The sequence below is a fragment of the Penaeus vannamei genome, chromosome 6 (assembly GCF_042767895.1).
Source record: "Penaeus vannamei isolate JL-2024 chromosome 6, ASM4276789v1, whole genome shotgun sequence".
Lineage (NCBI taxonomy): Eukaryota > Metazoa > Arthropoda > Malacostraca > Decapoda > Penaeidae > Penaeus > Penaeus vannamei.
The window spans coordinates 46994057-47018423 of record NC_091554.1 but is presented as its reverse complement, the minus strand read 5'-3'; the positions used below and the strand labels follow the sequence as shown (position 1 = coordinate 47018423).

General features: G+C 41.1%; 1 protein-coding gene across 6 annotated transcripts in view; it reads left to right on the top strand.

Annotated features, from left to right (window-relative positions):
- Positions 1–24367, top strand: part of LOC113814236 (cytosolic carboxypeptidase 1) — a 190265-nt gene that overhangs the window by 164176 nt on the left and 1722 nt on the right. For 5 of the 6 annotated variants that reach the window (XM_070123163.1, XM_070123160.1, XM_070123165.1 and 2 more), the window contains 5 exons: positions 14531–14618; positions 17132–17293; positions 18168–18344; positions 19143–19261; positions 21550–24367. The exon at positions 21550–24367 is cut by the window's right edge and continues 1722 nt beyond it. In XM_070123163.1, coding sequence (XP_069979264.1) covers positions 14531–14618; positions 17132–17293; positions 18168–18344; positions 19143–19261; positions 21550–21688 — 685 coding nt within the window. In that variant the 3' untranslated portion in view covers positions 21689–24367. Of the gene's footprint in view, positions 1–14530; positions 14619–17131; positions 17294–18167; positions 18345–19142; positions 19262–19996; positions 20134–21549 lie in introns of all 6 variants that reach the window. The other variant, XR_011398637.1, reaches the window with a different exon arrangement.

The window sequence follows — 24367 nt, the reverse complement described above, 5'->3', positions numbered from 1 at the left end:
ATCCTGCCCCTTATCTTAATTATCATTATCCTTTTATGTCTATCCTATTTCAATCCTAACCTCTTATCCTAATTATCCTTATCTGTTTATGTCTGACTTATTTCAATCCTAACCCATTATCCTGTTGCGTTTATCCTACCGCAATCCTATCCACCTATACTATTTATCATTATGCCTATCCTATCTCAATCCTATCCCCTTATCATAATTACCCTATCCTTTTTTATGTCTATCCTGCTCCAATCCTATTTACCAATTATCCAATTCAAAGCCAAATTCAAATTCCAACACTTTATTACATTAATTACAATGGGTATTCCATTTACATATAAGGTGTTTACACAATGTAATAGAATACTATGAACATAGATATTATACAATGCTTGTGGAACAAAATTACACATAACAATAATACCATATGTGATTGAAATATCGTGCTGGGCTTGATGTTTATGCGCCTGATGTCATTGATATTTCAGTAGATGTTTCACTTTTTCACTTTTGTCTTAAATGTCTTTTGGTTGGAAATATTTCTTATATTTTCGGGTAATTGTTTCCCGTTACGTCTATCCTATACTTACTTAAGTACCCCCCCCCCTCTCTCTCTCTCTCTCTCTCTCTCTCTCTCTCTCTCTCTCTCTCTCTCTCTCTCTCGTCTCTCTCTCTCTCTCCCTCTCCCCTCCCTCCCACTCCCTCCCCTTCACAGTCCCTCCCCTCTCACAGTCCTCCACCTCCCTCTCTCCCTCTCCACAGTCTCCCTCCCTCTCATGCTGAGTCCTCTCCTCTCCCTCCCTCCCCTCTCCCTCTCCTCTCTCCCTCCCTCCTCTCTTCCTCTCCCTCCCTCCCTCTCCCTCTCACCCTCTCTCTCCCTCCCTCTCCTCTCCTCCCTCTCCCTCTTCCTCTCCCTCCCTCCCTCACCCTCTCTCTCTCTCTCTCTCTCTCTCTCTCTCTCTCTCTCTCTCTCTCTCTCCCTCTCCTCTCTCCCTTTCTTCCTCTTCCTCTTCATCCTTCCTCCTCCTTCTCCCTTTCTTCTCCCTTCTCCCTCCTCCTCCTTTCTCCCTCTCCCTCTCTTCCTCCCTCCCTCCCTCCCTCTCTCCCTCCCTCCCTTTCCCTCCCTTTCCCTCCCTCTCTCCCTCTCCCTCTATCTCTCTCCCCCTCTCCCTCCCTCCCTCCCTCTCTCCACCGACCGGGAACAACCCCTTTCACACTACCCGACCAAAACCCGTGGATCGGGCCGTGAAGAAGACGGTTTGTGGCAGCGCTATATAAGGGAAGGGTCGATGGGGGAACACGTCAGTTGGGTTACTGAGTCATGAGGGAGCGCACATGAAAGTGAGTACCAGGGAGGTAATTGCTGAGGAAAGAGGGGGTGGGAGGTGAGGGGAGAGGGACGGATGGGGAAGAGAGGTGGAGGTGAAGGGATGGGATGATAGGAGAGGAGGTGGAATGAGGGAGGGAAGGAGGTGAATGGAGGGAGGGAGGGAAGTGGAGATGGGGGCAGAGGTAAGGAGAATGGGAGAGGAAGGGAGGAATAGGGAGGGGGAAGAAGGGGGAAGGAGAAGGGGAGGAATTAGTGAAGAAAAGGGGAGAGAGGGAGGGAAGGAACAGAAGGGGGGGGGGATAGATGAGGGAAGAAGGAAAAGAGAGAGGGAGAGGGAAATGCTTGTAACATCGGAATAGAGAGTGAAGGAGAACGAGAGATAAAGAATGAAAAACGAGGTAGATACGAAAAAGTGATAGACAGGCAGACAGAAAGATAAGGATAAAGAGAGACAAGCAGGCAAAAAAAAAGAGATAATATCAAAATCCCAGAGAATTTATAGACTGCAGCATTTCTCTCTCTCTCTCTCTCTCTCTCTCTCTCTCTCTCTCTCTCTCTCTCTCTCTCTCTCCCTCTCTCTCTCTCCCTCTCCCTCCCTCTCCCTCTCCCCCTCTCTCTCTCTCGTCTCTCTCTCTCTCTCTCTCTCTCTCTCTCTCTCTCTCCCTCTCCCTCTCTCTCCTCCTCTCCATGCCCTCTCCCTCTCCCTCTCCCTCTCCCTCTCCCTCCCCCTCTCCCCTCTCCCCTCTCTCTCTCTCCATACCCGCTTTGACCTAGACTTCATCCGGGTATCTCGACGGCCTCTGGTGGGCGTGCGGGCGTGAGTCCAGTTGGCCAGATGGGCGGTTGGTGGCTGCGAGGCGGAAGGGGCCGAGGAAGACACTAAGAAATAGTTTTTTTGTGTGTTATTTTTTTTCTTTTTTATTATATATATTTTTTTGATGCGTGTCATTTTGGTTTTGTATTTGCAACCTCTTCGAAGTGATGGTATTTTTGTTCTCTCCTTATCCCCTCTCTGTCTCTCTCTTTCTCTTTATTTTTCTCTTTCTTTCTTTCTTCCTTTCTCTCTCTCTCTCTCTCTCTCTCTCTCTCTCTCTCTCTCTCTCTATATATATATATATATATATATATATATATATATATATATATATATATATATATATATATATATATATATATATTTTTTTTTTTTTTTTTCTCTTTTACTTATTTATTATTTTGAATTCTTGGCTTGTATTTAGGGGAATCAAAGACCAAACGTGACAAATTCAGCGCTTTATTTCGGGAAAATTTTTACCCTCGTATCCCAGCGGTAGAATTCCTCGATGTCTGAGGTGAGTCTCTTCGGGTCTGCAGGAAATGCTTATAACGAGGTTTTTTTTTTTTTTTTTTTGGGGGGGGGAGGGGGAGGGGTCGGTGTGTAGGGTTGGATTTTTTTGTTTTGTTTTGTTTTGTTTATTTTGATTATTGGATTGCTTGTTTCTTTGTTTTGTTTTGTTTTTGTTTTTGTGGTGGGAGTATATGTAGTAAGGTGGGAATTTTTCTCTATCTGTCTATCTATCTCTTTCCTTCTCTTTCTCTCTCTCTCTCTCTCTCTCTCTCTCTCTCTCTCTCTCTCTCTCTCTCTCTCTCTCTCTCTCTCTCTCTCTCTCTCCTCTCTTATTTTTCTTTCTTTCTTTACTTATTTATTATTTTGAATTCTTGGTTTGTATTTAGGGGAATCGAAGACCAAACGTGACAAATTCAGCGCTTTATTTCGGGAAAATTTTTACCCTCGTATCCCAGCGGTAGAATTCCTCGATGTCTGAGGTGAGTCTCTTTCGGGTCTGCAGGAAATGCTTATAACGATTTTTTTTTTTTTTTTTGGGGGGGGAGGGGTCGGTGTGTAGGGTTAGATTTTTTTTTTTTTTGGTTTGTTTATTCTGATTATCGGATTGCTTGTTTTTTTGTTTTTGTTTTGTTTACTTTTTATTGTGGTGGGAGTATATGTAGCATGTATATGTCTTTCTATATTTCTCTCTCTCTCTCTCTCTCTCTCTCTCTCTCTCTCTCTCTCTCTCTCTCTCTCTCTCTCTCTATCTCTCTCTCCCTCCCTCCCTCCCTCCCTCCTCCCTCTCTCCCTCCCTTTCCCTTCCTCTCTCCCTCTCATCCTCCCTCCTTCCTTCCCTCCCTCCCTCCCTCCCTCCCTCCCTCTCTTCCTCCCCTTCTTGTCCCCCTTCTCACTCTTCTCACTATCTACCTATCCCACCTTCACCCCCTCCCTCCCTCCCTCCACCCTTCCCCCCTCTCCCCCCCTCCACCCTTCCCCCTCTCCCTCCCTCCACCCTTCCCCCCTCTCCCTCCTTCCACCCTTCCACCTCCCTTTATCCATTATCCCGCCCACCTTCCACACAAACGGGAGATTCTCGGAAAAAAGAGAGACAGGTAGAGAATACACACACACGGAGCGAGGCAAGGGGTTTGGGTCGGGCGGGAAATCCCAGTGTGCGGATTTAGCTGGAGAGAGGGAGAGGAGAGGTGGGAGAGGGAGGGAGGAGGGGAGAGGGGAGAGGTGGGAGAAGGAGAGGAGAGAGGGAGGGGTAGAGGGAGGAGAGGAGGGAGAGGGGGGAGGGAGAAGGAAGGGAGAGGGAGGAGGGAGGAGGGGTAGAAGGAAGGAGGGAGAAGGGGAGGGAGGGAAGAAAGGAGAAAAGGAGGGAGTGGGAGGGAAGAGAGGAGAGAAGGGGTAGGAAGGAGGAGGGAGAGGGGTAGGAGGAGGGGTGAGGGATAGAAGGGATGGAGGAGGGAGGGAAGAAAGGACAGAAGGAGGGAGGGGAGGGAGGGAAGAAAGAGTGAGAAAAGGAGTGAAGGAGAGAATCAGAGAGAGAATATGAAGGTGACCTCAACGTGAGATTAGGTAGTGAGCCGGCGCCCACCACCACCACCTCCTCCTCCTCCTCCTCCTCCTCCTCCTCCTACTCCCTCCTCCGCCACCTCTCCCTCCCCCCTCCCTCCTCCTCCTCCTCCCACCTCCTCCCTCTACCTCCTCCTCCTCTACCTCCTCCTCCTCCTGTACCTCCTCCCTCCTCCCTCCTCCCTCCTCCTCCTCTACCTCCTCCTCCTCTGCCTCCTCCTCCGCCTCCGCCACCTCCTCCTCCTCCGCCGCCTCCCTCCCCTCCGCCACCTCCTCCTCTACCACCACCACCACCACCTCCTCCTTCTCCTCCTCCTCCTCCTCCTCCTCCTCCTCCTCCTCCTCCTCCTCTACCTCCTCCTCCTCCTCCTCCTCCTCCTCCGTCCCAGCGAATTCCCTCGCTTCACTCCTCGCTCCCTCCTCTCCTCACTTTTCACTCCCTCTCCTCACCCGAACGCACGGCTCGCATGCAGGGCCGTGGAGTCGGGGCCCAAAGACACCCGACTCTTTGGCCGACTCTTTGATATCTTGTGTTTCCGACTCCCGACTTCACAGCCATGCTCATTTACATATGTACATGCATACATACATACGTACATACATACATACATACATACATACATACATACATACATACATACATATATTCATACATATATTCATACATATATTCATACATATATTCATACATACATACATACATACATACATACATGCATACGTGCATAATGTATATATACATGCGTACATACATACATACATACATACATGCGTACATGCATACATACACACGCATTCTTATATATGTAGATGCTGTTACGCATTCACTTACACAAACGAATGTGCGTATACATATCCATGCACATACATATCCTTATATACGTACACACACATATGCACATGCATTTACACATACACATAGGCATGGACATACACATAGGTGGACAGACAAGTGCATACATACATGCGTACATCCATCCATTCATCCATCCATACATCCATACATACACATACATCCATACATACACATACATCCATACATACACATACATCCATACATACACATACATCCATACATACACATACATCCATACATACACATACATCCATACATACACATACATCCATACATACACATACATCCATACATACACATACATCCATACATACACATACATCCATACATACACATAGATTCATACATACACATAATCCATACATACACATACATACATACATACACATACATACACATACACATACATACATACACATACATACACATACATACACATACATACATACATACATACATACACACATACACACACACACACACACACACACACACACACACACACACACACACACACACACACACACCGCACACACACACACACACACACACACACACACACACTCACACACACACACACACACACCCACACACACACGAACACATCCATCCATCCATCCATACCTACATACATCCATACATACATACTCGTACACATCCATCCATCCATCCATCCATCCATCCATCCATCCATCCATCCATCCATCCATCCATCCATCCAAATCTACATACCTACGTACATACACAAATCCATACACACACACACACAAACCCACCCACGCCCACCCACTCGCACGCACCCCAAGGTCGTCTCCGAGGTGTCGCCGGAAGTCCGCCCTCCGCCCTGCCCTGACTTGACCTGAGGTGGCCCGGGCGGTGACGAGTCGGCAAGACCCGGTTGCCAACTCGGGCTCGACTCGTCCCCCCGGTGGCTCGGCGGCGCTTGCTCGTTTTGGGGGGGGGAACCCGTTAGATGGCGGAAGGGGGTGTGGAAGGGGGTGGGTGGAGGGGGGGGTTGTGAGGTGGGGTTAAGGGATGGAGGGGGGGGTGGGTTGTGAGGTGGGGGTGGGGATGGGTGGAGGGGGAGGGAAGGGGAGGTGGGTTGGTTTGGGGGTTGTGGGGTGGGGAATGGGGAGGGTGTTGTGAGGTGGGGTGGGGGTGATTTGTGGGGGGATTGGGGGAGGGGAGGGGGTGTGAGGGTGTGGTGGGGATGCTTTCCGTTGTAAGGGGGGGGGGTAATGGGAGGGGGGGGTTGGATGGGGGTGATGCTTTCTGTTGTATGGGTGGAGGGGGTGGGGGTGATGCCTTTCCTCTCCCTCCTTCTCTCGTTGTTATTCGACAGTATTTTTACGCTTTTTTATTTTTTGTTTATTTATTTATTTGATTTGATTTTTGTTTATTTATTTTTTATTTGTTTATTTATTTGTGTATTTGATTCTTTTCTTTTCTTTTTTTTTTTTTTGTTTGGGCGAGTGTGTCGGGATGTGCGTGTTCTTATGCGTTTGTTTGTGTTTGTATAATATTACGTGCGTAGTTGATTATTTTTCTTATTGTTATTCTTATTGTTGTTGATATTATCATTATCATTGCTATTGTTGTTGTTATTATTACTGTTGTTGTTGTTATTATTATCATTATCGTTATTATTAGTAGTAGTAGTAGTAGGAGTATCATTATTTTTAATTATTATTATCATTATCATCATCATTTTCATTTTTTGGCTGTTATTAATATTACTGATATTATTGTTGACTCATTTTCATTATCATTATTTTCCTATTATTTTTTTCGTGTCATAGTCACGTCGCAAATTCATGTTGGCCTTGACGGACCCGGAGCCACTCCCCCCCCCTGCCCAACCCCTTCCCCCCCTTCCACATCTCCCTTAATACCTTACCTCCCCCTCTCTCTGCCTGTCCCTTCTTCTCCTTTTCTTCTTCCTTATGCTCTGTCTTATTCCTTTCTTGTTATTTGCTTCTTTTCTTTTGTTTGTTTCTTCCTTTCTATCTTTCATTCTTTCATTCTTTCTTCTTTCCTGTTTATTCATTTATTCCTTCTTTTTTTCTCCTTCTTCTTTTCTCTTTTTTCTTTTTTTATCCCTTTCCTTCTTTTCTTTCTTTCGTATCTTACTTTGTTCCTTCCTTCCATTCTTCCTTCTCTCCCCTTCTTCCTTCTTTCCCCTTCTTCCTTCCTTTCTTTTTCTTACTCTTTCTTCCTTCCTTCCCTCCTTCCTTTCTTCCTTTCTTTATCCCTTCTTCCTTCCTTACTCTTTTTCCCCTTCTTCCTTTCTGTTTTTCTTCTCTCTCTTTCACTCTATCTTCCTACCTTTTCCTTCCCTCCTTCCTCCCCATCCTCTCTTTTTTTCCTTTCTTCCTATCTTTCTTTCTTTTCTTCTCTCCTTTCCACTCCAATCTCCCCACATTCCTTCCCGTACCTTTCTTTACCTTCATTCCGGATCTATTTTGGTATTCCTCCTCCCCCCTCCCCCTCCTCCTCCTCCTCCTCCTCCTCCCTCCTCCTTCCCCCCCGCCCCCTCCCCTTCCTCCTCCTTCCTCTCCTCCTCCTCCTCCTTTCCCCCCCTCCTCCTCCTCCTCTTCCTCCTCCTCCTCCTCCTCCCCCCCCTCCCCCCCCCCCCTTCCTCCCTCCCTCCCTCCCTCCTCCCCTCCTTCCTCCTCCTCCTCCTTCCCCTTCCTCCTCCTCCCCCTCCCCCTTCCCCTCCCCCTCCTCCTCCTCCCCCCCCCTCGGGTATGTACCATTCTCAAGCCCTTCGCGTGTATGGTACCCTTGGTATCATGCCTTATTTGGTATTGCGGTGATTTTTTGGGTAGGGGGTGGGGGTGGGGGGAGGCGCGGGTAGATAGGTGTTGATAGATAGGTGGGTATGAATAACTGAATATGTATGTATGGGTGCTTGTGTGTGTGTGTGTGTGTGTGTGTGTGTGTGTGTGTGTGTGTGTGTGTGTGTGTGTGTGTGCGCGTTTGTATGTATGTATGTGCGTTTGTCAATTTTTTTTTCTTTGGGGGGGCATGTAGTGATGCTCCATTATTTTATTTTTTCTGAGACACTTAACCATGTAAACAAAACAAAACAGAAAGTAATTTATTTCCGCATTCCCACGGTTGTTGATCGATCCCCAGTGATAAGATCGATAAAAGATATCTGTTCATTCTTATATTTTATATTATATATATGCATATCTCATTCTGTATTTGATATTATTCTATGTTATTTTTATCATTTTATGTCATTTATGTGAATGTATTATTTTGTATTATTTTCTTATCGTTTTATATTATTCTTTTATGATTTTATATTATTTTTTTATGATTTTATATTATTTTTATTATCTTTGTGGATTTTTTTTATTGTTCAGTGATTTATATTACTTGTGTATATCCTACATAGTTCAATCTTAAATCTGAGAGGGAGTTTTTTTGTTGTTATTTTTTGTTTAAAGAAGCGATGAGTTTTTTGTGCATTTCCGTTTGTGTGTTTGTTTGTACTTGTTTAAGGGTCTTTGTTGTTTGTGCGAGTGTTTGTTTGTACTTGTTTAAGGGTCTTTGTTGTTTGTGCGAGTGTTTGTTTGTACTTGTTTAAGGGTCTTTGTTGTTTGTGTGTGTGTTTGGTGAGGTGTATATGTGCGTGTATGTGTGTGCGTCGTTGTGTATACTGTGCGGGCGTGTGCGTGTGTGTGTTTGTGTTTGTGTGTGAAAAAGGGAAAAGGGGAAGGTAAGGAAGAGAGAGAGAGAGAGGAGAAGAAGAAGAAGAAGAAGAAGAAGAAAAAAGAAAAAAGGAGGAGGAGGAGAAAAAGAAAAAAAAAAGAAAGATGGAAGAGTAGGAGGAGAAGGGGAAGAAAGAAGAAGAAAAAGGCGGAAAGGAAGAAGGAGGAGAAGAGGGGAAGAAGACAAAAGAAAACGTAAAAAAAAAAAAAAAAAACGAAAACGAACAAAAAGAAAAGAAGAAGGAGGAGGAGGAGGAGTTGAAGGACCAGGGGGAGGGGGAGGGGGGGGAGGGGCGTCCGAGGGGGGGTCAAAGGAGGAAGGGCCAAGGAAGAAGCGCAAGGGGTCGGCCGCCTCCCTTTTATGGGCGTGTGGGCGGCGGAGGGCGGCGGAGGGAACACGCCCTTGTGCGCGCGGGAGGAAGTCGCGGCGGATTCGCATGTGAGGTTCTCGGATTTTGGTCGAGATGGAGGGATGGGTATGGACGTATACACGCACACGCACACGTACACGCACACGTACACGCAGGCACATGCACACGTACACGCATACGCATACGCATACGCATACGCACACGCACACGCACACGCACACGCACACGCACATCGCGATTGACACGCACACGTACACACACACACACACATACAGCGCATGCCACACACACACACACACACACACACGACACACACACACACACATCACATATATATATATATATAATATATATATATATATATATGTATATATATATATATACAGAAGATATATGTGTACAGTACAGCATATGCATATGATATATATCTCTGTTACCCTCTCTTCCCTCACGCCCATCCCCCTTACCCCTAGCCCCCCCCCTCACGCCCATCCCCGCCCCCGCCCTCCGCACGCCCACCCGGTACCTTGACCCCTGTGGTCCGTCTGCCGCGAAGGGCGTCTGCGACATGCCACGCGGGCGGCGGCGGTCCTGCGGGGGCGGCGAAGGGGGGGGGGGAGCATAACGGAGGAGAAGAAGAGGAAGAAGAAGAAGAAGAAGAATGAGTAATGGGGATATTCTTGATATTCCCCTCCTTCCCTCCCTCCCTCCCTCCCCCTCCTTTTCTCCCTTCCTCCTTTTCCTTTTCCCTCCCCTCCCTCTCTCATCCCTCCTCTCCCTCCTTCCTCCTTCATCTCCTCCCTCCTTCCTCTCTTCCTTCCCCCTCTCTCTCTCCTCCTTCCTCCCTCTCTCCCTCCCTCCTCCTTCCTCTTCCTTCCCTCCTTCCTTCCCACCTCCTTCCCTCTCTCTCTCCTTTCCCTCCCTCCCTCCTTCCCTTCCTCCTTTCTTCCTCCTCCTCCCTCCCTCCTTTCCCCTCCCTCCCTCCTTCCCTTCTTCCTCCTCCTCTTCTTCCCCCTCCTTCCCTCTCTCCTCCCTCCCTCCTTCCTCCTCCTTCCTCCTCTCCTCCTCCTTCCTCCCTCCTCCTTTCCTCCTCCTCTCGCGCAACAGGAAGGCCAAGGAGGGAGAAGATTTGCATATTATATTATTGACACGTATTTTCCGCGCGCAATTAGCTTCCCAGTCAGCGAGGGAGACTGACGTAAAATGTTTGGGGAAAAATATTGTTTTTTTTTATGCTCGGGATTGGCTTTGTTGTGTGTGTGTGTTTGTTTTTTTGTTGTTGTTTTTTGTTTTTTTGTGAGTGGATGGTGTTGTTGTTTTTTTGTTTGTTTTTGTTGTTGTTGTTTGTGAGTGGATGGTGTTGTTGTTTTTTTGTTATGCTTGTTTTGTGTGTCGTTGTTCTTGTTGTTGTTTTTTTGTATGTTTGTTTTATGTCTTGTTTGGGGTGTCGTTGTTGTTGTTTTTCTTTTTTGTACCTTCTTGTTTTTTATTTATTTTTTTGTTGTCAGTGTCGTCTTTGTTGTTGCTTTGTGTGTCGCATTTTTTATTGTCATTGTCTTTGTATGCCTATTTTGTTGTTGCTGTGCGCCATTTCTCACTGTTGTGTGTTGTTAATTGTTGTTGATGCCATTGTGTGTTGTTGTTCTGTCTCGCCGTTCTTGTTGTTGTTGCTAAGATAGGATGTTGTATTTGTTATTGTTGTTGAAATTGTTTTTGTTATTGTCGATGATGTTGTTGTGGATTTTGTTTTTGTTGTTATTGCCATGGTTGTTATTATTATTATTATTATTGTTATTATTATTATTATTGTTGTTGTTGTTGTTGTTGTTATCATAATTATCGACATCGTTTTTATCACGGTTGTTATAAGTGATGTTATTGTTATTCGTCACATTTGTTATTAATAATGTTTTTTTTTTGTTGTCACGATTACTGTTATTGATCATGTTATTGTCATTGTTGTTATTGGTGAAGTTGTTTTTTGTTGCCATTAATGATTTCTTTTGTTTGTTTGTTTGTTTGTTTGTTTTTGGTTATTATAATTGCCAGTCGCCCTTAAAACGAAGGCCTTTGAAATTGCGTCGGTTATCTACGTAACGGTAATGAGTTAGTAAATAAATGAATAGATAAAGAGAGAAAGAAATAGAGAAAGAGAGAAAGAAAGAAAGAAAGAAAGAAAACGAGAACGATGGAAAGAAATACAGAAAGAGAGAAAGAAATAAATAAATAGAGAAAGAGAGAAAGAAAGAAAGAAAGAGAGAAATTAGTATATAGAGAAAGAAAGAAGGAAATAGAGAAAGAAATAAAGAAATAGAGAAGGAAGTAGGTGAGTAAATGAAGGAGGAATTGATCCGCAACTGAAGAGTGAAATAGATAGAGAAGAAGCCGATAGATAGATAAAGAAATTGAAAGATAGACAAAGAAATAGATTCATGTACAGGTTAACAAAGGAACTAAGATACGAGTAAGAAATTGATAAATAAATGAATTAGTTAATGGATACAGACAATAAAGAAAGAAAGAAAAAAAGACAAATACACAAATTATTAGAAGTGAAACAAAATAAAAAAGTATTAAGAATAAAGGTGTGAAACGAAATAAAAGAGTAAAAAGAATAAAGGTATGAAAGAAAATAAAGAAGGAAAAAGAATAAAGGTGTGAAACAAAATAAAGAATTAAAGAGATAAAGAAGTAAAACATAAAGAAGAAAAAAAATAAAGAGATAAAAAAAAAATAACAAGACGTAAAAAAAATGATTTGCATTCGTGTCTTGCCAGTATTAAGGTGTGTCTGTCTGTCTGTCGTGACTTCCGCTGGCTTGTTGGTAATCTGTCGGGCGAAGAGGGTGTCCTGTGCGTGTTGGTGGTTGCCTTGGGACGCACACACTCACGCACGCACGCACGCACGCACGCACGCACGCACGGACGAATCAAGACGACCGCACGCTGACTGGAGTACGTGGACTTATACATATAAGAATGTCGTGTGAACTGTGTGTGTGTTTGTGTGTGTGTGGGGGGGGTGAGGTGAAGGGGTGTGTGTGTGGGGGGGGGGAGGGTGTTGTGTGTGCGGGGGGGGCAGGGTGTTGTGTGTGTGTGGGGGAGGGTGTTGTGTGTGTGTGTGTGTGTGTGTGTGTGTGTGCGTGTATGTATGTATGTGAATGTATATACGCACACACTGTCAGTTTATGTAAGTTTATAACCGCGTGTGTACATCATCACCACCATAGCCATCATCGCCTCTGCATATACGTGCTATTCTACATATTGTCTCACGTGCTTATAAACGTTCATGTGTGTGTGTGTGTGTGTGAATCGGCTCGCTTATGTCTGTATCTATGTACGTAGAAGAGGAACACGAGCAAAAGTCCCCCAAGTGACCCGAGATGACCTCAGATAAGTCCTTTAGTCTGCCAGATGTTGCGGTCGGGGTCACTGTACTGGCAGAGAGGAGGGGACACTTGTCTTACGCCGATGTCGGGAGTTTGCCGAATCGGGCTGGTCGGGAGTTGTCGGATAGGGGGGGGGAGGGGGGGGGGGCTGAATTTACCTTTTTTTCTTTCTTTCTTTTTTCTTTTTTTTTCTATTTTCTTTCTTTTTTCCTTTTTTATTTTTTTTCCTTTTTGTTTTTTTTCGTCTTTGTCTTTTTCTTTTTTTCTTTTTTTTCTTATTCATTCTTCTTCTTTGTCTTCTTCTCTCTTTCTTTTTATCTTTTGCTAGGAACAGTTCTATGGGAGGATAAATTGCCGTTTTATTGACATATATAAGTATTTAATACAGACAAGTCCAAAACACGAAAGAAAAAATCAAGGAAAGAAAGGGAAAAAAAAAATAAATAAATAAAATAAAAAAAGTGAAACGTTTCTTAACGGAAAGTCTAAAAACGGAAGAAAAAAACACAAAGAAAGCCAAAGAATAGAAAACGTTTAATACACACAACTCTAAAAAAACGAAAATAAGCCACAAAGAACAAAACCAAAAAGCGATAACAAACCACAAATCAAGAAAAAAGCGAAAATAAACCAAAAAAAACGAAAATAAACCACAAATTAAGGGGAACAAAACGAAAATAAGCCACAAAATTGGGAAATAACCCACACACAAAAAAAACATACCCATTCAAAAAATAACAAAAAGTTAACAAAAAATAATGATAATTCAAAGCTAAAACCACGAATCAAGAATCCCACATCCAACCAGGACAAGGACGAGGATTCGAAGGACAAGGCATCCTGTCCTGGCGGCGTACGTGGAAGGAGACGCGGCGAGGGAAAAGGAGAAGCGAAGTTTAAAAAGGCGTAGGCGATGTTAAAGTGATGGATGGGCGGCCGAGAGAGGGCAAGGACGCCCGTGTCTCTGGTCTCTGGGACTTCCGTTCTCTCTCTCTTTCTCTTTTTCTCTTTTTTTTCTCTTTCTCTTGTTTTCTGTTTCTCTTTTTTTCTTTTTTTCGCTCTCTCTCTTTCTCTTTCTTTTTTTCTCAGTTTCTCTCTCTCTCTCTCTCTCTCTCTCTCTCTCTCTCTCTCTCTCTCTCTCTCTCTCTCTCTCTCTCTCTCTCTCTCTCTCTCGCTCTCGCTTCTTTCTCTCGTCTATCAATCTATATATCTATCTATCTTTCTCTCACTCTCTCAAAAACACATTTACTACAAGCGAGTTGACACACATCCACATACACATGTACACAGCACACGACACAATCAATGGCTAAGACTGTTTATTTTTTATTGTTTATTTACATTGTACATTGCGCTAAATAAGGGAAGAAAGGTGGATAAAAAAGAAAAAAGAAAGAACGAAAGGGTATTAAGTTGCTTTTTTGTCTCGTTCTGGAATCGGATTCTAAGGTTAGCATTCGAATCCTTTTAAGTTGAAAATTGTTCGATGTTGAATTCGTGTTATTATTATTTTTCGTCTATACAGATTGTAGCTATTATTTTTATGGCGGTTTCCAGTGTGTCATTTTTTTGTTTTTTTTTCGTTTTTGTTTTTTTATCTTTTACTCAGGGCGTGGACTTTATTTTTTGCGATCAGAGACTTGGTCTGGCGAATTAAATGTTCGTTGCGATAAAAAGTAATATTGATTTTTTCCCCACATAGAATGTAGCTATTATTTTTTCACAACGATTTTTGTTTTTGTTTGTTTATTTATTTTCATTTTTTGTTTATTTTGTCAATTTTTGTTCATTCTTTTTCATGTTTGTTCATTTTATATTTTTTTATTTATTTATTTTGTATATTTTTTTATTATTTATTTCTCTATTTTTTGTTCGTTTTTTTCCCCATTTTTGTTTATTTACTTTCACTTTCATTCGCTCATTTTAATCCATTCTTGTCTTCCTTCCTTTCCTCACCGTGTGTCCCTCTTCCTCCCTTGCAGCCAGCGGTGCGGTCTCACGGACGAGGACCTCAACCGGCGCTGGAGGGCCCCCAGCCCCAGCCTCCACCCGACCATCTACGGCGCCAAGGTAAGGGTGTTGGGGAGGTGTTGGGGAGGTGGTCCTTGCGTGGAGGACGAGCGAAGGTGGGGGGTGGGAGGAGTTGTGGGTGGTTGGGGTTGGGGTGTGTTGTGGGTGGTTGGGGTGGGGTGAGTGGTGGGTGGTTGGGGTGGGGTGGTTGGGGTGGGGTGGTTGGGGTTGGGGTGTGGTGGTTGGGGTGTGTTGTGTTGGTGGTTGGGGTGTGTTGTGGGTGGTTGGGGTGAGTTGTGGTAGTTGTTGGGGTGAGTTGTGGTGGTTGGGATAATGAGTTGCGGTGGTTGGGATGTGTTGTGGTGGTGGTTGGGGTGAGTTGTGGTGGTTGGGATGTGTTGTGGGTGGTTGGGGTGTGTTGTGGTGGTTGGGAGGAGTGGTGGGTGGTGGTTGGGGTGAGTTGTGGTGGTTGGGGTGAGTTGTGGTGGTTGGGAGGAGTGGTGGGTGGTGGTTGGGGTGAGTTGTGGTGGTTGGGAGGAGTGGTGGGTGGTGGTTGGGGTGAGTTGTGGTGGTTGGGATGTGTTGTGGGTGGTTGGGGTGTGTTGTGGTGGTTGGGAGGAGTGGTGGGTGGTGGTTGGGGTGAGTTGTGGTGGTTGGGAGGAGTGGTGGGTGGTGGTTGGGGTGAGTTGTGGTGGTTGGGATGTGTTGTGGGTGGTTGGGGTGTATTGTGGTGGTTGGGAGGAGTGGTGGGTGGTGGTTGGGGTGAGTTGTGGTGGTTGGGGTGAGTTGTGGTGGTTGGGAGGAGTGGTGGGTGGTGGTTGGGGTGAGTGGTGGGTTGTGGTTGGGGTGAGTTGTGGTGGTGGTTGGGGTGTGTTGTGGTGGTGGTTGGGGTGAGTTGTGGTGGTGGTTGGGGTGTGTTGTGGGTGGTGGTTGGGGTTAGTGGTGGTGGTTGGGGTGTGTTGTGGTTGTGGTTGGGATGTGTTGTGGGTGGTTGTGGTGAGTGGTGGTGGTGGTGGTTGGGGTGAGTTGTGGTGGTGCTTGGGGTGAGTTGTGGTGGTTGGAAGGAGTTGTGGTAGTTGGGGTGATTTGTGGTGGTGGTTGGGGTGTGTTGTGGTGGTTGGGATGTGGTGATGGTTGGGGTGAGTTGTGGTTGGGGTGGTTGGGAGGAGTTGTGGTGGTGGTTGTGGTTGGGATGAGTGGTGGTGGTGGGGATGAGTTGTGGTGGTTGTGATGTGTTGTGGTAGTTGTAAGAAATTGTGGTAGTGGTTGTGATGAGTTGTGGTGGTGGTTGTGATCAGTCGTTGTGGTAGTGGTTGTGAGAAGTTATGGTAAGTCGTGGTAATGATTGTGATGATAACTTTATTAATTAACATGAAGAGAAGGAATAAGTGTGATAATGATGATTGTAGTATCAATAATGATAGAATTGATAGTGACAACAAGAGCAGTGATAATTAAGAAGATAATGGTAGTAAGAATAAATATAGTAATATTATGCCTTGATATCAAATAATATTATTAACAAAAAGGAGGAATGTGTTGGGTAATGGTAATAACAGAAGCAATAGCAGTAATGATATTGATATAATAACAGTGACAGCAATAACTATAACTATAGTAATAACACAAGTTGTGGAATTGTAGGTTTTTGCGTTCAGGAATGACGTAGTTGATTTTTTTTCTTTCGCTCTCTTACCTTCGTATTTTTTTGTTTTTACTCGGTTATTAATATAAAAAAAAACGAGAGATAAAAGATATATATAAGGAAAAAATTATAACCTTTTGGTAATTTCCGGGAATATGTTATAGGGCGGAAGTTGATTTTGTATAGAAGTTTAGATGAAATACGGGAGTTTGGAGTGAAAATTGAATGGTATACTTTGCTGAGGTCACGTGATCAAAATGGTTGACGGTTGGTATTTTATCCTCGGGGTTATAACAAGGCCAGATATATGTATGATTGTTGTTAGAGTAGAATTGAGAGATAATTCTTGATCTTCAGATTTAGAGTGTACTTTAAATTATATGATTTTATCAAAATCTATGATCGTTATTATTGTTATTATTATTATTATCATCATCATGATTGTTATTATCACCATCATTATGGTTATTGGTGTTATGATTGTTATTAAACATTATTTTTTATGATGTTATTATCATTATTGCTATTTTTGTATTGTTGTGGTTATTGCTATTATTAGTAATAGTAGTTGCATTATTGCTGTCACTATTGTTAGTACAACTACTACTATAACCATTTATATCACTTTGCCATACCTAACCATATATATATATATATTTTTTTTTTAACGACCCCCCCCCCCCCACCCTCAAACACATGCACATATTTAAAGACTGTAGACATATTAAATTTATCTGTTTATATATGCACTGTATATATGATGCATATTTGTCCATTATACAGTGTATAAACTTACCTTTTTTGTCTCTTATTCATCTGTTTATCTATCAGATCTGCTTATTGTTATTTCTGTATTTTTCTTGACCTGTCTGTTGATATCAATGTAGTTCTATTTATTTAATATTTATTTCTCCCCCCCCCCCCCCAGTCGCTGCTGGAGTACCTCCGAAGCATCTCGAAGCAGAAGGTGCGCGTGTTCTGCGACCTGCACGGCCACTCGCGCCAGAAGAACGTGTTCATGTACGGCTGTTCGCGCATGCAGTCCTGGTGGCTGGGCGACAAGGAGTTCCTGGACCACCCCGACTTCATGGTGGGCGAGGGGGTGGTGTTGGGGGTGGGGGGGAAGGGGGGGGGGATAGAGGCTCACTTGCATGTGTGCATGGATTCATACGCACACGTAGACACACGGATGCACATACGGCATTCACATGCAGATGTACGCACAGTCACACACATATACGAAATGCACGCGGGCGCGCACATACATACTCACACGTACGGCGCACACATGCACACGCACATGCACGTACGCACACACGGACACGCGCACCCTCGCACGCACCCACACACGCACGCACGCGCACACACACGCACGCACGCGTACACACATGCACACACATGCACACACACGCACACACACATGCACACACACATGCACACACACACACACACACACACACACACACACACACACACACACACACACACACACACACACACACACACACACACACACACACACACACACACACACACACACACACACACACACACACATGCACTCTCACATCAACTTGCACACATACATGCATGCACTGCCCCACACACATGCACATATTTAAAAACTGTAGACATGTTAAATTTATCTGTTTATATATGCATAGTATGTATGATGCTTATATGTATGCTTTATAGTGTATAAATCTTACCTTTTTTGTCTATTATCCATCAGTTTATCTATCAGATCTGCTTTTTGTTATTTCTGTATTTTTCTTGACCTATCTGTTGATATCAATGTAGTTGTATTTATTTAATATATATTTCTGTGTGTAACTATCCATATCAATATAGCCATCTATAGTTATCCATATCCATATACCTATCTTTAGCTATCTAAATTTATTTTATTATTTATTTATTTTATTATTTATTTATTTTATAATTTATTATTTATCTATTTCCAGCTACTGCCAAGATTAGCACAGAGCTGCATGGCCACTTTCTCCCTGCGTGACTGCCACTTCCAAATTGAACGCACGAGAGAGTCCACAGCCCGGGTTGCGGTGTGGAGACAGTTTGAGATACCCATGTCTTATACTATGGAGGCATCGACGTGTGGCTGTGATCAGGGGCCCTACAAGGTAAGGTGGTTTGGGGTAATATATTCTATTCTGATTTCTCTCTCTCTTTCTTTCTTTCTTTCTCTTTCACTCACTCACTCACTCACTCACTCACTCACTCACTCACTCACTCACTCACTCACTCACTCACTCACTCACTCACTCACTCTCTCTCTCACTCTCTCTCTCTCTCTCTCTCTCTCTCTCTCTCTCTCTCTCTCTCTCTCTCTCTCTCTCTCTCTCTTTCTCTCTCTCTCTCTCTCTCTCTCTCTCTCTCTCTCTCTCAATATTTTTCCTTTTCTGTCCTTTTTCTGTTTTTTTCTTTTCCTTTTTTTCTTCTGATTTATATACAGTTAGTTATATTATGTTCAGATACTGTTGGGATGAATATGCTGGTATAGTTATAAGGATTTGTACATAAGGAATTTTTCTTGATATTTTCCCCTTATTCTATGGGTAACACTTATAATATAGTTTGATATGGGTTTTCTCTTTTCTCTTTTTATCTGTGTTTCTTATTTTGTTTTGTTTTTTAATTTGTACTTTGTTATGATACACCATGTCTCTTTCAGTGATTGATTGCTTGGTGTATTTTTAGTTTTATTATTGATTATTATTCATATGACTGAAGAAATGTTTGCCTATTGTCTTAATCATGAGCAAAAGTGTTTTCTATAAAGAAAACACAATAGATTGTAATAACAGTCTTATAAGGTGACTCAGTATGAAGTATGTTAGATGATATTTGGCATAAAATTAATCATCTGAAATTGTAGTTAGCATAAGACCAATATATCCTGTATTTGAATTGTCTTTCAGAACTATCACCTTAGCCCAAAGCAGCTACAGGAATCGGGAGAAGGTTTTTGCGTCTCTTTGTCCTACCTCATCTCGACTCCTGAGGCCCTGAATTCACGACTCAGACTTAATTCAGACAGGTATGGGGTGCTTAGCTTATCTGTGTCAACTCTATTTATCAATTTACTTTTCTCTAGAATGTTAGTAGTTGCTTTTCTTGTATGTTGCAATGTTGAGCTTTTCTTAGACAACTTTCTAAGAGGCGTATATAGAGTTTTAGTTTGTGTCTCCATGTGCTGGACACATTAAATTTGCTAATTTTATCCATACTGATTTATTATTTTTCACCTAACAACATGCAGATCTACAACATATAGAACTTTGCCATCTAAAAATTGCTTATTCTAGATTCTGCCTCTCTCTTTTTCTAACTTTTAAAAAAATGTTTAATTTCAGTTTCTTTTTTCATATCTACTTTATTCTTTCTTTCTCTGCAGACACATTCATTTGGGATTCCTTTAGTATCAGAAAAGCAGTTTTGGATATCATTTGTATTAATATCTGTGCTTCTTTAAGATCATATTTGCTTCCCGTATGTATGTTTATTAGCTTATTCTTAATTCAGAGGCTTTGTGGACACAGTTTTTTATCAGTTTTGTCAAATGCTCAGAAATTATCTTATTATTTGCTTAGTCGATCAGCACAGTTAGCTTTGCAGCTCTTCATCTGCCATCTTACATTCCATTGTCTTTTCATGTGATAGTATGATAAACTGTTTAATGGAATTCAAAATGAAGTGTGATCTATCTCTTTTATTAAAGTCAGTTCATCTAGCATGGAAACTCACTTTGCATCCGGTGATATTTTTCTCCTAGTGATGATGATCATGATGATGATGATGATGATCACGGTGGAGCTGGCAGTGATAGTGATAGTGGTGGTGAGTAGGTGTCAGGGCAAGGATTGGTCTCAGTTCGCCAGGAGAAGTGGTCTCATTCTCCGCTTTCTCCAGGTAAACGCACCAGGGAGGGGGACACGGAGTTGTGGAAGGAGGTGTGCATAGAGCTGTGTGATCCGTACCCTTTTATAGAACTGATCTCGGAGATTTACAAGCAAGACTTTGATGGAAGATTTGAATTTCCTTTCTTGTTTATCTTTGAGAATAAAATTGATGCTGTTGATACTCCTTGTGTAAACTTAAGTAATAAATTTCATGTGTTCTTTGTTTTTCTTGGTTTCACTCATTTAATATCAATAGTAAAGAGATCAGCATGATTTTGAAAAACTAAATGAAGTAAATTATGAATACAGTTATCAACACTAGTTACAAAAGATTCAAGAAATATAAGCTTTTATTTGCCAAAACATCTAGTGAAAAAAGTAAATGCTGTACGTGCAAAGCCAAACAGTTGATACTATAAGACAGTGGGTGACTCAATAAGACTATGGCTATTTTAAGTTATCTGTCACGGAAATAGTTTCAGTCATCAGCATTCGTGTAATTCAAAAGGCTGAAAGGATCAAAGCACTCTGCAGGACTTCTCTCTTCTGAAGCCAAAGTAATGATACTCAAATTCCTGGTTTGCCTTGTGGTGTCCTGTTGAACCCCAAACTTCTGCTTATTCTTCCTCTTTTATTATTATTATTAAAAGTCTTTGTGCAGTACATTCATGTTCAGTATCTAAGTTGTATTTGTGTCGTTTGTAGATGTGCGTTACGTCACATAAGGTAGCTGTTTTCTCTGTTTTAGTTGCTCCTGTGGGCTACAGGAATGAACTCTCCTACTCAAACTAATCATATGGAAAGTTATAGGATTATAGAATAACCTCTCTGTTATTAATATTTCCTCTGTTGTAACCCCACTTTTAAACCAAAAGAAAAAAAAATCATCTACCTGAGACTAAACTTTCAGCAGATGGTTTCACATTTTCAGTAAATGTGAGTTGATATCCTGCCTGATGTAGAGGCCTTTTTGAAATTCTTTTATCGTGATTCTCGTAAATAATTGTAAATAAAATGCCTTTAAATCACTTCTTTTATTCAAACAAAGAACCTGTTTTTTAAATAATTATACATAATGTTTAAAAACTTCAAGCATAATTCAAATTTTATTTCTTTTTAAAATTAGTTACACAAGTAGATTGTTAAGATGAATTTGGCTCTATAGTTTTTATTTTTTTAAATCTGTAAGTCTTACTAATTTGGTAATCTTTTTATTCCATAGAATTAGTAGCGATTATTTATACAAAAACAAATTATGAATGTTACTGATGCTGTAGACTGTGCAGCATTTCCTTCAATTTTCTTTTCCGTGTGCATTTTCTTGCTATATGCTTTTGATTAATCAGTCACAAGAGCTAGCGGCATTTTAAACCAACAGAGGAAAATGCTTATTGGATCTCACAGAGGCTGTCATTTTTGTCGTCAGATTGGAATGTCACATGAGAGTGGTTGCCGAGAGGAGCCTAGGGGACTTCACCCAAGAAGTGGCCTTTTGGAGCGGCGACCTCGACGATGACCTCGATACAGACGACGACTTGGATCTTGATCTTTATGGTCCTGTTTAACTAGACGATTTGTGTTCGTGGTGATTTCTGTATTACTTGATATAAAGCTGCAGTAAGTTTCCGTTGTTCCTACAATGCTCACTCTATAGAACATCTCTTTTGATGCGTAGAGGCAGCAGAGTTGACGCCTAGATTTACAATCATGACAAGACATGTATGTGCAATACAGTGATGGAATACCTGTGATAATGTGCTATAGTGCAGTGCCAAGTTCTCAAAAATATAAAGTTCTTATCTGAAAAGGAGAGAGAGCAGAATATTCACAGCTACACCGTAATGCTGTGATGAAAGTGTATGATTCATAATGCAATATTTTATTAAGCCTCTCTTTGCTGTACTGTATTATAGATAACGAGATAAGGAATGGCTTTTGACTTGGATCATGGCATGAATTTATATCTTGGAATGTAGACTGAAGTGTGGAATGTTTGTGTGTGCATATATATATATATATATATATATATATATATATATATATATATATATATATATATATATATATATATATATATATATATATATATATATATATTGATATGTGTAATGAAATTTGATGTTTGATTTTGAGGGTTCTGTTGATTTATGTCTACAACATCTTGAAGTTTGGTAGCACTACTTTTATAAAAAAAAAAAAAAAAAAATCAGATGAATGGAAATGGGAAAGAGTGTGATTGATCTTCTGACAATTTCAGTGTTATATATCCTTTAGGATGTGTAGAAGACTGTCGTGGGAAATGCAACATTTGGGTTCTTAACTTCAACTACTTCAATAAGGAATATTGTGATATTATCTTAACACTCGGGAGTAAGAATAATAAACAAATCAATCATAATATGCACCCTTTGTGATTATTTGTGGTGCCAAAGTCAAAAACATTTGACATAAAAGAAGGTCCATTCAGTATGCACAAACATTGAAAGATGATATTAGTCATAATGATAATAGTGATGATAGTAACTGATAATAGAGTAGTCTAGGTTATTTAGGTAGTCAGAATGCTGACTCCAGTGAATATTTAAATGCATTAGAACCTGCCATAGATTTCCTTACCTTTTTTTTCCAATTTACTCCTACTGAGTGTATATGATAGATGAAAAAATTAGTTGACGTAACATGCAGAACCTAAAATAGGTATATTATGTAGTTAATGTAAGAAATGTTGGGTTGATCTGGATGTAAAATGGGTTCATAATGTGTTTCAAGTCTTTTAACAAAAATTAGTGCTATTTAGTTTTACCTTTTTTTTTTTTTTTTTTATAAGTTGGTTCTGTTTGGAATTGAAGAGTTGCTGACATAAACTTAACTGATTCAAAAATAAATGAGGTGCTACAGAAATGGAAAATTTTTAAAAAGTACAAAACATTGAAGATAACTATATGTGTAGTTATCATGCAGCTATTTCTTTCTGAAACAAAATGAAATGTTTACACAAACTTCAAGGGGTTTAATTAACTAGCACATATGAAGTTTATATCTATAAGTAAAAATGCACTGATATAAAATTTTTAAGATACATGGGACAATTTTTTCATCTTTTCTTTTTATTTTGATATTTTTTAGTTATTATAACTCATTGGGGTGTACATATGATTTTTGTAATTAATTACCCTCTGATTAATATTATGATAAAATAATGAATATTGCAAGATAAATTGACCTTTTAGATCCTACTTAAGTAATTAGATCTTGGAGCCTTTTCTCTTCATATTTGCGGTTGTTTTCTGCACGTAAGTAGGTGCAAAGGTTGCCGTAGATGAAAACTGCCATTTTTCTATTTTAAATACTGTTGAATATACAACTGCTGAGGATCCCGAGAGGTTGAGAAACAATTAGCGCAAAGCAGAAGCTGTTTCTCGTTGTGGCTTTTTATTCCTGTGTCTATTTTTTTCTTTCTTTCTTTCTTTCCTTATTTTTTATCAGATATGTGTGAGAAAATATTGCAAAACTGCAAATGATCAAGATATGATGCTTTCCTTTATTTTTAATTCTGTTGATTTCATTAGTTACGTCAGAAGATGAGATATGCCATATGTCAAAGAATAATATTATTATTAATTTATTGTTAGAATACTTCTTAGGCATATAAGCAATGCAGAAGTGTGCATATCAGAATAAGTTTGACTTTAATGGCCGTCTGTGTCCTTCCTTGATCAAGAAGAATGACTGGTTTTGGTGGCCGTCTCGTGCATTCCAGTATTATCGTGACTTTTGTAGAATAAGAAGGAGAATTTTCTAACTTTTATGATTATTCTATTGTTTGCTTTGTTAAATAAATAATCAATATAGTGTTACTGTTGTTATTATTATTTTTATTATTATTATTTTAATTATTATTGTAATTATTATCATCATCATTATTGTAATTGTCATTACTGTTATCATGATTATTATTATTATTGTTATTATTATTGATAGTTTTTTATAATTATATAATTAATATTATTGTTATTAGTGTTATATTAAGATTAACATAATTATAATTATTAATATAGTTGTTGATTTTCATCATTATTAGATGATATTAGTACTCCTCTCCTTTTGTTGTTAGTCTCGTGCTCCGACACTTTACCTAGTACAATAGCAGTTACCTATCTCCTATTTATAGTGACCTAAGATGATATTGATGTATCGGAGATGTTTATGAATGTAGATAAAACTACAATTTTGTGTCAAAGGGA